The sequence below is a fragment of the Kogia breviceps genome, chromosome 3 (assembly GCF_026419965.1).
Source record: "Kogia breviceps isolate mKogBre1 chromosome 3, mKogBre1 haplotype 1, whole genome shotgun sequence".
Classification (NCBI taxonomy): Eukaryota; Metazoa; Chordata; class Mammalia; order Artiodactyla; family Physeteridae; genus Kogia; species Kogia breviceps.
In genome coordinates this window covers 40,181,469-40,197,136 of record NC_081312.1, presented here as the reverse complement: position 1 = coordinate 40,197,136, position 15,668 = coordinate 40,181,469, and the positions used below count along the sequence as shown (strand labels likewise).

Genomic DNA, 15,668 nt, shown 5'->3' with positions numbered 1-15,668 from the left:
AGTGTGAGTTACGGTGTGGTAACCACACTGATAACAGACTGAATGCAGAAAAAGGCAGGGTTTATAAGAATTGGCTGTTACATAGATGAAGCTCTCCCAGTCAGTATAAAACAGGCATCTTTTATTTTGAAAAAGTATAAACAGGGTGTAGTGCTTAAAAACAGGGGGTGGTGAAGTCTAGGGTAAGGTTAGTGCATTTCTTTTCTTCGGTACTGGTCATCTATAGATACAATACAAACAGTAAATAGTACCGTTAAGGCTCTTTGAGATTGTCTGACAGAAGCCATGTCAGAAATGCTGAATAATGACACCATGGACTTGGAGATGGGAGCAGTGAAGCTGGGCATGGTTAAGGACCTTGCCCACAGTGCAGAGCTGCTACGGCAGTCAGACTGGAGTCCCGTGTCCTGGTCTAGTTCGGACATTGTACCATGTGATTTGCAGCTTATTTAAATTTAATATTCTACCCAAAAGACCATCCATATCTATACTCAGCTTCTCTGAACCTCCCTCTCTTAGACAAAAGGTCAAAGGCAGAGCTGAAGCCATAGGCTAAACCTGACAAGATTTTATTTACGGACAATTGTAAATTTATGTATCGGAGCCCCAAAGAACCTCAGAATCCATGGCTTAGAGGTGTTCGTGGGTAGTTCAAGGTTAGCATGAAGAGGGCAGAGCCTGCCTACCTGGGCCAGTGTGGTCAGAGCAGATATGGAGGGTGCTGCCCCATCCTGGGGCCATGCTGTGTGAAGGTCTTTGGGAGACGGGAGTGTGTGCAGAGGACAGGCTCTAGTGAGAAGACGTACAGCTGCCTCCTTGGCAGAACATCTGTCTTGTTTTCTCAGCTCGTAGATAAGAACTTGAAGGAACGTTGATGTTCCCATGAACAGTCGAGAGTAGTGAATGCACAGCACACGTACTGCTTTCCCTGGTGCTTCCTGAAGATGAACTGCACTCAGGTGGAAATGGTGTAGACAGAGACAGCACTCCTCTATTCAAACTCTTTACTTCCTCAAACTAAAGGTACGCAGTTGACCATGGCACGTTGGTTCGTTGCCTTTATGTTGCCATTATTTCTCTACTTCATTCACTTGCCACGTGGTTTAGTAAAATATTGTTCATGCAAACGGTGCACATCAGTTAGGGGTGTCTCAAAAACAGTGACCATGTGTATGGTTGTTCATCAATATCACAAAGAGCCAAAATGGAAGAGGAAAACATTCAAGAGAGGGAAAACGTTGCACGGTTTCATTTAGATCTGCTTTTCATCCTTTACAGTTTCTTGTGCTGTCACTTGTTTTCTGCCCCTCTGCTGTTCAGTGAAGAACATAGATCTGATTTATGGCTGTGATTTGTGCATTGAGGCCTCTCTGTCAAGAATTATTTGAGGCCCACAAAAAAATACTTCAAAATTAGCATAAAACATACAATTTTTTTCTCTCTTTCTAGGTGGATCTGGAGCCAGAAGGGAAAGTATTTGTTGTAATAACCCTAACAGGAAGTTTCACTGAAGGTAAGAATGAATTTGGGGTGGTTTCTTGTATTTGTGCACTCTTAGTTCATACTCAGTAGGAATTTATATCATGGAGCATATAAAAAGAGCATTTCATAAAAGACGCTTTAAAAATTGACTGTATAAACCAGGCTGGTTGGTATTTTGTTGTCTAATGGTCTATTGGTTTGGGTTGCCTCTTTTGGTTCATGTCTGTTAAACTGTATTTTAGATTTTTGGCTTTGGACCAACCTTTTAGTTTGCCCTAGGAGTGTATTAAAAATTTAAGGATTGTGTTCTCTTCCTTGTAATCTTTATCTCATTCTGTCCTTTAAGGTATTCTGTTCCTCTTTGCCTAGTGCTACCTCCATCTCCCATTCCCCATGTTGAAAAAATTGAGGTAAAATTTATATACAGAGAAATGAATAGATCAGAAGTGAAGAGTTTGGTTTTGACAAATGCGTACAACTGTGTAACTAGTGCTCCAATCCAAGACATAGAACATTTTCATCCCTCTGACAGTTCCCTGTGTCCTCTCCCAGTTAATCCCCTGCTGCCAGAGGCAGTAAATGCAATGGTTTGCTTTGTTTCTTCACCATAGGTTAATTTTGTCTCTTCTGGAAGTTCATATAAATGGAACTACATAGCATGTTCTCTTTTGTGTCTGATTTCTTTTGCTCAGCATAATTTCTGTGAGACCCATTCATGTCATTGTGTATATTAGTATTCTGTTCCTTTTTACCGCTGGATATTCTGTTACATAAATGTAGCACAATTTTGTTTGCTCATTCTCATCTTGATGGACATTTTGGAGTTTTCCCTGTTTGGGGTTCTTATAAAAAATGCTTCTATAAGCATTCTTGTATGTAAATTACACTTTGATTTTTCTTGGGTAAATACCTAGCGGTGGAATTGCTGGGTACTAGAGTAGATACATGTTTAACTTTATAAGAAACTCTCAAATGGTTTTCCAAAGTGGTCATATTCTTATATTCCCACCAGCAATGTATAAGAGTTCCAGTTACTCTGTATCCTCCCCAACACTTGGTATGGTCGTTCTCTTTAATTTTAGACATGCTGGTGGCTATGAAATGATATCTTGTGGTTTTAAGTTGCATATCAGATTCCCTCTAATTTCTGTCTCTTTTCTGGTGGCCCTCCAGTGTTTCCAATTAATTGTTTTAGAATGTATTTCTAAACATCTTAATTGTTTTTGGTGGGAAGATTAGTCCATTACAAGCTACTCCACCGTTACTAAAATCCTTGCAAAGATCTGTAAATGTGTGGCTTCATGGTTTGTCTGTTTGGTGTTGACATTTTGCAAATTGATGACACCTTTGAGAGGTTGTTTTCTCTCACCTCAGCCAACCCTTCTCATTCATGTGGGCAAATTGTCTTAATGTTAACATTTTTCAAGTTGTTGTTTCAATTGTCGCATCTTATCTTTTGAAATTAGCAGAAACTTGGGATACATGAACATGAAAAAACTGTCCAGATTACAGTTTGGGGGGTCTTCTGCCTGCTCACAGGTCTTGTGGTTTGGCTTGGTATCTTGAACATACAGGATTTGTGAGAAAAATGAGTCTGCTCATAACTCAGTCAAATAAAATATAATGTAATATTACAGAACATTGCTGATAGAACATTCTTACAGCACACGGAACATGGGTACAGCCATGGTATAGACAAGCCCAGCAGTGAGAATAGAGGTGTGAATGAGGAGTGAGTGAGATTCTGAATGTGCTGAACTACGTTTTTGCACTGAGTGACAAGGGACCAGTGGAGTAAGGCCATGCATGTTAGACCAGGTCTGATGGTGCCATTGTTATTACATGACATCTTTTTTTAGAGTTACACCAGCTCTCTAGCACTAAATTTTATTAAGTTTTTATCTTCCTTAATTTTACACTGGAAACATCAGAACAATGGCTCTGGAATACTCCTCAGTATTCTCGTAGTATTGGGTTGGCCAAAAAGTTTGTTCGGGTTTTCTGTGTTACAAAAGAACTTTTTGGCCAACCCAATATTAATTTATTAATTACAGTGATAAGAAGAAAGGAATGTCAAGTGTTATCTGGGATGAGTTCTTACCAGGTCATTGCAGTTATATTCCTTTCAGAGGTGACCCTGCGTAAAATGGTGAGGCAGGCCAAGTTCATCCTTGGTAATTCCGCCTCCCCTCTAAGTCAGTCGTTCCTGTTCTCTGCCTTCCACTGTCTCTTACTCCAGTAAGACGCCCAGTGATCTTCTCTCTCCAGGAACACTTGCTAATAAGGAAGACAGTGAATTCATGGACTAATTCACACTAAAATGATAGTGATCGCTACCTTAGCACTCTGCCCCTCTTAGGTGTGCCTGCGTATTTTAAAAGATGCTGAAAGAGCTATTTTATCCTTGAGAAAGAGATATTTTTAATGTTGAAATTTCAGGATCTATGGCATCACAGTGTGGGCTGTATTTTAGAAGCTCAGGTCTGTTCTCTTTGTCTGTGGGAGCCTTGCCTTGTCAGTTTGGCTCCTAGGCCAGGGCTCAGCTTGAGCTGGCACGTTGCTGCTGCCTTAGGGCACAGCTTCCTTGTCACATGCAGAGAACGTGATGGCTGCCTCTGTGTGTGTTACACAAGGAGGGAATGGAGCCTCCCAGCCCCCACACACCTGCCTCAGCTATGGCAGCACCTGGACCTGGCACTGTGAGAATGACCCTGGCTTGGCCTCTCACCTGTCAGCCACCCTAGATCATCCCTGGCCATAAAGTGACAGGTAGGCTGATAGATCATTTGGAGCTCTAGTTTCCATCTGGGATGCTGAAGGGTTTTACGTAAAGAAGCAGGATGAGGTCAGGCTTGCCTGGTATGGCTCAGGCTGTGAAGGGGACATTGGCCTGGGATCCCAGAGGGATTGTCGAAGCTCAAGAAATGTTGGTTGATGAAAGAATGAAATAATGCCACATGCAGCAACATGGATGGACCTAGAGATTATCATGCTAAGTGAAGTAAGTTAGAGAAAGACAAATATCATATATCACTTGTATGTAGAATCTGTAAAAATGATACAAATGAACTTATTTACAAAACAGAAACAGATTCACAGATTTAGAAAACAAATTTATGATTACCAAAGGGGAAAGGTTGGGAGGGGCATAAATTAGGAGGTTGGGATTAACATATACACACCACTACATATAAAATAGATAAAAAGGACCTACTGTATTGCACAGGGAACTCTACTCAATATTCTGTAATAAGCTATATGTGAAAAGAATGTGAAAAAGAATAGATATATGTATATGTGTGACTGAATCACTTTGCTGTACAGCAGAAACTAACACAACATTGTAAATCAACTATACTCCAATATAAAGTAAAAGTTAAATTAAAAAAAAAAAAGAAGTGTTGGTTGAGCCTCGGCATGCATCTGATCTATCTCACAGGGTTGTTTTGAAGGTCAGGTGGTAGAATGCGTAGGGAAATGCTTTGCAAACTGTAGAGTGCTCTATGAAGGCACGCTGGTGGGTTCTCATCTCTGTGTTCCTGTTGTCACAGCAGCAGGAGTCCTGTTATTCTCCCCACCCCTGCCTGGGACCCCAGGTATACTCAGCAGGTGTGTTTTATTTTGACACTGTCTCTATTTTATACTAGAAGCTTTGAACATTTAGTGGACAATTTCTAATATGATGTTGGCTTATTGCCATGGCTGTTTCCCTTTCATGGCCTCCTGTAGGGGTTCTGCTATTAGCCCAGATGCTATAATCTCAGAGCTCTCCTTTAAAAGCATTAGGAGTGGACTTCCCTGGTGGCACAGTGGTTGAGAGTCCACCTGCCGATGCAGGGAACATGGGTTCGTGCCCCGGTCCAGGAAGATCCCACATGCCACGGAGCAGCTGGGCCCGTGAGCCATGGCCGCTGAGCCTGCGCGTCTGGAGCCTGTGCTCCACGACGGGAGAGACCACAAAAGTTAGAGGCCCACGTACTGCAAAAATAAATAAATAAATAAATAATAAAAACAAAAGCATTAGGAGCTACTACTCCTTATTTCATCCTGTCTCATCTTTTCATCTTTCATTAATTGTGCTGAATTAGTAGCTAAGGCAAAAAAAATTTTATTAAATATAAGACATGACTGAGAAATGACATGAGAAATGCCTGCTGGGTGCTGACCTGTGATCTCATCACAGATGCTGGGGAGATAAAGATGAACAAGACACGGACACTTGAAGGAGCTCATAGGAGGCAGGCAGATGCAGCCCATGTTTGCAGTGCAGGGGCCCAGGTCCCAGCATAGGAATAAGTTCAAGGCATGGTGTTGACTGGCAGGAATATGTGATTGGATCAGCCAGGAGACTTTAGAAGAAGTTTCACAGGGGAGGTGATGTTTAAAGCAAGTTGGAATGATCAATAGAAATGTCCCAGGGCTTCCCTGGTGGCGCAGTGGTTGAGAATCCGCCTGCCGATGCAGGAGACACGGGTTCGTGCCCCGGTCCGGGAAGATCCCACATGCCGCGGAGCAACTAAGCCCGTGAGCCATGGCCGCTAGGCCTGCGCGTCCGGAGCCTGTGCTCCGCAACGGGAGAGGCCACAACAGTGAGAGGCCCGCATACCGCAAAAAAAAAAAAAAAAAAAAGAAATGTCCCAGGCCGGGGAAGATGGTTCAAGAGGGAATGACAGTTAGTTCACAGGCATAGGGGTGAGAGAACGGGTTCCAGAGACTGAAAGTAGCGAGAAGGGTGCCGAAGGTGAGGGAGTGCGGTGGGAGGTATAGGAGAGACTTGGGAGGGCCTCATGCCTAGGTTTGCCCGGGACAATCTGAGTTTGTCTGCTATACCACTGTAACTACTACCAGTGTCACCTTTCACTCTCAGAAGGGTCCCAGGTTAGAGGATAAATGGCATGGTCACACTACTTCTAGGCTAGTAGACGTGATGGGGTGCCAGTGAAGGGTTTTAAGGAATGAGAAACAAAATCTGACTTGGTAGCTGTGGGTACAGGGGGCTTGGGGCTGGGGGCTGTTCAGATCATAAGAGGAAACGGGTGTAGACAGCCAGCAAGAGACAATTAAAGCTGTCTAAGGGAGAGGTTACTAGAGCCCAAGTTCAGTTGAAATCTGCAGGATGGATGGAGAGGAGGGGACAGCTATGAGAAATAAATAGATCTCGAAACCAACAGGAATTGGCAATTCGTGGGGTGTCAGGGATGAATAAAGATGAGACCCAGATGATGCTCAGAGGGGTGTTGTGGAGTTTTTCGCCAGAGCAGAAACATAGGAACGGAATGTGATGAATTCAGCTTTGAACAGGTGGAGTTTGAGAAGCTTGTGGGAAACCCAAGTGGAGATGTTGAGGAAGAACTAGCAATAGGAGTCTAGAGTTTGGCAAGAGATGGAGGCCTGAGATGTAGCTCTGGGTGCCAGCGGGAGACACGCACAAGGATGAAGGGACCCAGCAAGAAGACTTAGAGAGAAAGCCAAGGTTTAATAAAAGCAGAACTCCATGGAACACCAGTAATTAAGGACCTGGATCACAGATTATAATTTGTCACACTCACCCAAACTCTGCTGAAGGTTTACTTAATGAACACCCATTTTGTTAATATACTCGTTCAATAATATTTGAGTGCTTGCTGCATGCCAGGGACTGTTTCGCCAGATGGTAGAAACTGGCATCAAAATGCTGATAATGAAGTTTGGAGAAAGGACAGAACATAAAAGTCTTTTTGAAAAGTCATACTTGAATTGGTGTTAACAGTAGTAGCTTCACAATTTGATGATGAAGTATGCTGTGTATAGGTTTATGTTTAATGCTGAGGTAAGAAGATGAGCCTGCTTAAAAACCTACAGTGAGGGCTCTTCATTAACCTGAGATGGAGCAAGAAAACGCTTCGTGGAAATCTGTCACAGAGCTGAGGGCATAACATTATCAACTGGGTCAAAAACCCGTCACCATTGTTCATCTTAAGAAAGGTGTTATCATTCTTGATCAGATACCGAATTCCCGTCAGCACTGCTGTCAAGGCACAGATGAAGTGATTTATTATTTTGAAAGGGCTGTCTCATGTCACTCTTTATTTCATTCTGGCTAAGCCTTTCTGGAGCTAACAACTGGATTGGTCACTTAATCAAGCTGAAATTTATTAAGGCGATGACATAGACCTGGATTTTTAATGCAACCTCTAGATGCTGTCACTGTGGCCCTGTTCAATTGTCACCATTTTGCACTAGTTCTTACCTGGAAGAGTGGAGTGGCCAAAAAAAAAAGATGAAGTACTGATGAAAATGCATCAAACTAAACTCATAACTGTTATAATTGGAAGAGAAGCAACACAAAGAAATTAAGTTAAAGTAGCGATATGCCCTCATGTGAGAACAAATCAAAAAAGATGTTGCTGCATTGTAATGCTATTAAGAAATACAGTCTAAGATTTGAAGATGATAATGTAGTTTGCATAAGTGAAGTTTGCCTGGATTCAGGGTACCTTATACTTCAGTGATTGGCCCACAAAGAAAAAACCAGACAATGTGTGTTTCCTCATGGGAGCACACCACGCCATCTGTGGGGTAGTCTTGTCAAAAAATCAAGCCCAAATCTGGTCAATCTTCCACATCTAACCACCATTGTAGATGAAATACAGTGGATAGGGGCACATTTTAAATGACACAGGAGATGCAATCAGCAAAACCCAAACTGTGGAAAAATTTGATAGGACAAGAGACTTGGTTCCTTTGACTAAAAATTGGAAGCAAAAAAGAAAAGAGAAGGAAGGAAAACCAAAGTAACAGAAGAGAAACATATTAACCAGTTTCAACATATAGAACATATCAAACAGATTGCAAAACAATAACTCCCAGGACACAGCTGGGAAAATGAGAACAGTAACTGTATACATGATGATATTAAGGAATTATTAACCTGATTTAGCAGTGATTGTGGCATTTTGGTTGTTTAAAATAGAGCGTCTATTAGAGATACATATTGAAATGTTTACTGATGAAATGATAGCTGAGATTTACTTCAGAATATTCCAGAGGTGGGAGGAGGGGAGGTAGGGTACAGATAAAACCAGATTAGCCACAAGCTGGCTGTTGAAGCTGGGTGATGGTTACATGTAAGTTTATTATAAGTTTCTGTCTACTTTTGCATGTGTTTGAGATTCTCTTTAATAAGAAATTAAAACTACACATTAAAATCTATTTTCTAAACAAAAAACAGAATCTGGGTTGCCTCTGCAACATCCAAATGATGCTTTAACTTTGAACACATGCTACCTATTCTCATTTATAAATTAAAGCTGGTGTTTTTTGTCTGTATATATTTTATCCTTAATTCCCAATTTTTATGTATTACAAAGAGGTGAGTTAAAAAATTTAAGTGACTAAAGTATTTCAGAAATATTTTAAAGGTTCTAAATAAATACTAAGCTGTGAGTCAAAAAGTGCAGGTAGGAAGAGATGAGTAAGATAATTCCCTTCGTTCTGTTGTAAAGTTCTCACTCATAATGAATGACAAGTGAATCATCTCCTATTAACAATTACATAACATTTTGCACTTAGAAAGTTTAATTTTAAGATAGTTTCCTAAAAGAAAGTAAATCAAAAGAATTAATGGTAGAAGTATCTTCATGAAGATAGTAAGATGAAAGTTCTTTGTGGACATGTTTCTTCCCCAGAGTTCCCAAAGCAAACTTGAAAGTATTCTGCACCAGTTTAGGAGGAAAAAGTAACTTCTTAAAAGACAAACAAAAATGCCGCCTGACAGAGCATCTGTCATTTGTGGACTTGAAGCTCGTTGAGAAAACTTCGCTAAAACTTTGAATTGCCCCCTTCTTTCAGGCTCTTATTATGTTACTTGGAACTAATAACACATTTTCCCCAGGGAAGAATATGGAAAGTGCTTGAATTTTGGTATCTGCTTATTCTTTCTACTAAGGCAGTGCATTATGATGTAGAGTAAGATTATGATCTTTTTGAACCATTTTCACTCAAATTTCCTGTGTCAAACCACTGGTTTACACATAATTATGTTCTCTGCTAAATCATTGTGGCCACATGTACCAAGGCAGATGAAACGTGTTAACTGCTTGAAGGCTGCAACCCAGTTTCTCACTGTATCTGACACTCTCAATGTGTGTCATTTTTAAAGGGGAAAATGTTATCTCTGATGGCAGTTGTTTTTTAGTATTCCTTTCTCATGTTTCAAGCCTGGTGACAGCTTGTTGATATACTTTTTCTTAATTGAGATTTTTTTTTTTAATTTTTAAATTTAATTTATTTATTTTTGGCTGCATTGGGTCTTTGTTGCTGCGTGCGGGCTTTCTCTAGTTGCGGTGAGCGGGGGCAACTCTTCCTTGCGGTGCGTGGGCTTCTCATTGCGATGGCTTCTCTTGTTGCGGAGCACAGGCTCTAGGCGCACGGGCTCAGCAGTTGTGGCTCGCGGGCTCTAGAGTGTGGGCTCAGTAGTTGTGGCACACAGTCTTAGTTGCTCCAAGGCATGTGGGATCTTCCCGGACCAGGGATCAAACCCATGTCCCCTGCATTGGCAGGCGGATTCTTAACCACTGCACCACCAGGGAAGCCCCTAGGATTTTTTTTTTTTTTTTAATGTATTCTTTCTGTACATTCAACCTGAGGGATGAGTGACTTCTTCCGTTCTCTTGCTGGTCCAAGCAGTTATGTGGCTCCCACTGGAAATGGCTGCCAGGTTGGAGACAGGGTAGGAGAGAAAGAAAGGTATTGGGGGAATGGGGAAAGAAGGGGAACTGGAAAAAGAAGAAATGATCTTTTTAGAGGATTGAGACTAATCTTCCCATGTCATAGTTGACCTGCTCCTCCTTTCCATGACAGCGGGCTCATTTATTGAACTCCTTCTGAGGACCAGACACTGTGATAGGCCTGTAATTGAGCAAGTAGCAATAGCAGCCCTTTTTATCATTTTCTTCTGGTAGCAGGATAACCTCGTACCCTCGTAATTGATGCCTTCTGTATGTTCCTGCTATCCTGTATGTTATTTCATTTGCTTGTCAGAACAAACTTCTGAGGCTGATGTGGTCCTCAGTATGAAAGCTCAAGGACACTGATTTGCTATATGGTCTCCTGAATAATGAGTGCCAGAGCCCAGACACAAGCTCAGACTGGGATGCTGAGGTCCAAGATCTTTCTAGGCCACCTAGCTATCTGGGAGATGTTTCCATGTTTTATCTTTATTCTACCTTGGGAAAAAAAGACTGTCCTTTAGTTGGTATAATCCCACCCTCCTCAGAGTTTTGTCTCTTTTGGGATAATGTCTTTTTTGCAAGGCTTTCCTTGGATTCCTCCTCCTTAAACCTAAAGATTGACATTGACCTAGGAAAGGTTCCACCTTCTCAAATACGAGGTGTGGATCTGAGAGGTCTGAGAAGGCTGAGCTTAAGATTTGCTGAGTTTTACCATCATCATCCGTAGTTTCTCTTAATGCAGGCATTAAACCAGGACTTGGAAGAAATGAAAAGTCAAATAAACGAGTTCAGCTTAGGATATGATAGCTATATTTGCCTAGTTATACCTCAACCATCATTAGCTTCATCCTGACTACTTCTCTTACTTGCATTGACTACTGATGATAAACTTTTTGGTTTTTTTTGCGGTACGTAGGCCTCTCACTTTTGTGGCCTCTCCCATTGTGGAGCACAGGCTCTGGACGCACAGGCTCAGCGGCCATGGCCCACGGGCCCAGCCGCTCCGCGGCATGTGGGATCCTCCCGGACCGGGACATGAACCCGCGTCCCCTACATCGGCAGGCAGACTCCCAACCACTGCACCACCAGGGAAGCCCAGATGATAAACTTTTAAGTGGTGTTTTTGTTCAAAATTCTTCATTTGGTTCTCAAAATGTGGTCCTACAGATTTCTGGAGGTTCCAGAGACATTTTCAAGAGGTCTGTAGTTCAAAACTATTTTCCTTATAATACTAAGATGTTCTGTCTTTTTAAAAAATGTGTTGGAGTTTGCACCAGTGGTGCAAAAGAAGTGGTGGGTAAAACTGCTGGTGCTTTAGAATGAATCAAGCCACCAAAGTGTACAATTGTCCATGTAGCCAGTGTATTCTTCCTCCCTGCAATTGTGTGGCAATTGCAGGGAGGAAGAGTTTCACTTAAGAATATCTTTGATGAAGCACTAAACATGATTAGTGTTCTTAAGGTCATCCTTTGACTATATATTTTTATAATATTCTGTGTGACAAAGTGGGAAATATGCACAAGGCACTTCTGCTACATACTACGATACTACTGTGTCTCAAGGAAGAACACTTGTTTGATTGAGCTAGCCACTTTTTTCCCCCCATGGGGCACCATATTTACTTGAAAGAATGATGGACAAACTATAGTTATGGAGACTTGGGATTTTATCAGGTATTTTCTTAAAAATGAGTGAAATGAGCTAGTTACTTCAAGGCAAGCAACTGTGAGTATTATGCCAGTGACAAAATTGGATCCTGCAAGCCATAGGTAGAATTTTGGAAAATTTATATCCACCTTATGAGCTTGTCAGCTGGCAATACTTAAAAAAGACTCTTCAGTGAGAGAGTGGCAGGGACATATACAAACTATCAAATGTAAATTAGATAGCTAGTGGGAAGCTGCTGCATAGCACAGGGAGATCACCTCTGTGCTTTGTGACCACCTAGAGGGGTGGGATAGGGAGGGTGGGAGAGAGGGTGATGCAAGAGGGAAGAGATATGGGAACATATGTATATGTATAACTGATTCAGTTTGTTGTAAAGGAAAAACTAACACACTATTGTAAAACAATTATACTCCAATAAAGATGTTAAAAAAAAAAAAAGTTAAAAAAAAATAAAAATAAATAAAAGATGGATAAGTCTTCATATAAAAAAAAAAAGACTCTTCACATGAGTTTGTTGTTGATATTAACAACTGTGATTTTTAATATTGTAAAATAGGTCAACATTTGGAAGAGGATCTGCATAACTCAGTAAACCCATGTTTTCAAAATGACCAATACAAAACGTTACAAAACCATGATGGGTCAAGGATCCGTTGAAAGCTGAAGGAAGACTAATCGATTTAATACAACAGTATAAAAAGTTCATTGATTGATCTTAGATTCTACATTGCAACTAACTTTTAAGAAACTACCACTTGTCAAGTTTTGATGTAGAATCAAAGAAGTACCTGAAAAAGCTATTAAAACACTCTCTTTTCCACTAATCTCCATGCGAGGCTGGATTTTGTTCACATACTTCATCTAAAACAGTGTTTCAGCAGATTGAATATAGAAGCAGATCTAAGAATCCAGCTGGCCTCTAAGTCACACATCAAAGAGATTTGCAAAATTGTAAAACAATGCCACTCTTCTCACTTAACTTTTTTTGCTTTAGAAAATAGAGTTATCTTTCATAAAAATATTATTTTTGTTAACATGCAATGGACTTGTTTTTAATGAATAAATATTTTTTAAAGTCTCAGTTTTAATTTCTAATATGGCAAATATTAGTAGAGAGAACCCACATAAACCAAAACTGAGTCCTTCATTTTTAAGACTATAAAAGATTCCTGAGACCAAATTATTTTTAGAATTTCTAGGTTATTTTTCCCCTTTATCTTTCTTTCAGAAGTCCAGAACTTTTAATTTTAGTGAGAATTTAAAGAGAAGGAACTGACAAACATTTGTGTACATTCTTTTGGGGACCGATGTTAGGTGACCGGTGATAAACACGACAGAATAATTCAATCATTTTTTTTGGTTTTGGCGGTACGCGGGCCTCTCACCGATGTGGCCACTCCTGTCGCGGAGCACAGGCTCCGGACGCACAAGCTCAGCGGCCATGGCTCATCGGCCCAGCTGCTCCGCGGCATGTGGAATCCTCCAGGACTGGGGCACGAACCCGTGTCCCCTGCATCGACAGGCGGACTCTCAACCACTGCGCCACCAGGGAAGCCCCTCAATCATTTTTTGAAACTGTAATGCTTTTTCTCTAATTATTTTTACTGTGCAGTGTAGTTTTTCAGCCGGTTTTTGTTATAAGGCCTTTCTCATAAAAATAGGGAGGTCAGGAAATGAGGCCCTAACAACCCAAAAGCGTATGGTGGTTTCTAACTTTAGAGATGCCTGTTATGGGTAGCTTGATGCTAAACCTTTGCTTGATTTGAGCAGAACAAGGCAGTCGCAGTACTTCTGAGCAAGTGATCAGAGCTGTAAGCACTAAAAGCTGAACTGCAAAAATAGCTCAAAAGTCTATGGACAGAAGCATCAGCAGATTCACCTTATGTGACACTCACTTATTAACCAGCATGTTCCTCTAAAATCAAGGTTCTTGCAAAACAGAGTCTGACTGGTATCTTCATTTTCTCAAGCTTCATATTTTTTTAGTTGAAATTATACTCATGCAGTGTTCTCTCAGTGGATCTGAGATTTGGGAAAAACAGAAATGATTTAATTATCTGATAGAAAAATTAATTGCTCCAGAGTCTGGTTTCATTATGCATCAATCTCATTTCCAGCAACCTCAGAGCTCTCTGCTCTTTTCGTTTCAAACGAACAAGGCAGCAGAGGTTCTGTTTGCCAGGCTAGTTACATTGACATCCCTTTTATTAGGTTTTCCCCAGTAACGCCTGTGTCAGTGGGCAGGTAAAGAGGCAGGAAGACCTGTTTCTTCCCTTCCCCCGTGAAACTTGTCATCAGCATTAAGATTTCATCCTGGTGTCTGAAATTTCTGGTCAGCACTAGCAGACTTCCTGCATGAGCTTGAGAGTGGGCGAGGGGGGCCTTAGTGGTCTAGGGTTGAAGACACATTCTTTGTGTATGTCAGAGATTGCCTTCGATTTTCTAAGTGCAACTTAGTTCTAACATTGTTTTGGAGAAAGTCAGTTGCTATCTCTGTGAATTTACTTTGGTGACAGTATATACTGGGTTGGGCAATACTTCTAAATTATCACCGCTTGGATCCAGTGGATCAAGGGAACTCTCTCTGGACACACACAGAGTATTTGTGTATAACATTATGTGATGTATATATGCATGCATGTGTGTAGGCAAGTATTTAATAGTGACACTGAGTTTATTCTAATAGAACTCAAAAAGTGTGTAGGTGGAGACGCAAACAATTGGACAAATTAACACTGTATGCCAAGTGGTAAGTGCTATGGAAAAAAATAGAGCAGAGCAAGGGGACAGAGATGAGGACTGTGTGTGTGCAGTTCTGTTCAAATCAGGTTGGTATTTGAGCTGCAGATCTGAAGGAAGGGAGGGACCAGGAGGTTGTGTTGGGGGAAGAGGGGACAGGAAATACAAACACCCTAAGGCAGGGTCGCTGTAGGTGAGTGAGAGCAGTAGGGAGGGGTCCATGGCTGAGCCTTGGGGGCCAGGGGAGGTACCAGCATCATTTTGACACGAGGTCTGTACCCTGTGAATGTCACTTCCCTTTTCAGGAACATACCTTTGTTAATTAAGTGAAGTTGAAGTTCACCTATATTTGATGCTGGCTTGCCATTTGGCTGATTGAACATAATCTTTCCCCTTTGGCTATGGGCTTGAAGAGCACCATATTTACAGCCACTTAAAATGATTTAATGTAAGTTGCTAAAGCAGAAACTTTTAAATTTATCATGAAGACTTTCCCAAGTTCTGTGCATTCCATCATGGTTTCTTACTGTTCTGAGCTACATTAGGATCCATTACACAGCTTAATAAACATTAAAAGTTCAAATGTACTATCTGGGGATATATAACAAGTCCATGCACTGCTAAATATAATTAGCTATAATTCAATTCTAGTTATAGGTTATTAAGAAATTACTCTTATTTGTGAGCCTCACCCATCTAAAACACAGTAAATTTAGGTTCAGCTAGTCTTCTGTCTGTGAACATGGTGGGAACTGTCATTTGTTAAGTTTTAATAAATGTTAGTGACACATCTACTAAACATCTGGAAAAGTAAATAGGTTGAAGGTCAGTCTGGGTACATAAGGGACTTAGTATATACCTTTTAGAAGGTTAATTCTTACTGCATTTTGATGATACTTTTTTCGTGTAAATGAGGACACTTCCATTACCTGAGTCCTTAGATTGGGAATTACCAACTACTGAAAATGGGGCCTTCAAAAAGTATGAAATGTCAAGAGAGGATCTATATTCTAGATCAGTGGAGTGATTTGAGAATTTTGAAAAAGTACAGATTTTCAGGCCCCAGAC

At 40.9% G+C, this 15,668-nt stretch overlaps 1 protein-coding gene across 1 annotated transcript in view; it reads left to right on the top strand.

Annotated features, from left to right (window-relative positions):
- The window catches only part of PRKCH (protein kinase C eta), a 227,196-nt gene that overhangs the window by 71,094 nt on the left and 140,434 nt on the right, over nucleotides 1-15,668 (top strand). Inside the window, exon 2 of the mRNA XM_059059661.2 lies at nucleotides 1,450-1,513. Within this exon, the coding sequence (XP_058915644.1) occupies nucleotides 1,450-1,513 (64 nt within the window). The remainder of the gene's footprint in view (nucleotides 1-1,449; nucleotides 1,514-15,668) is intronic.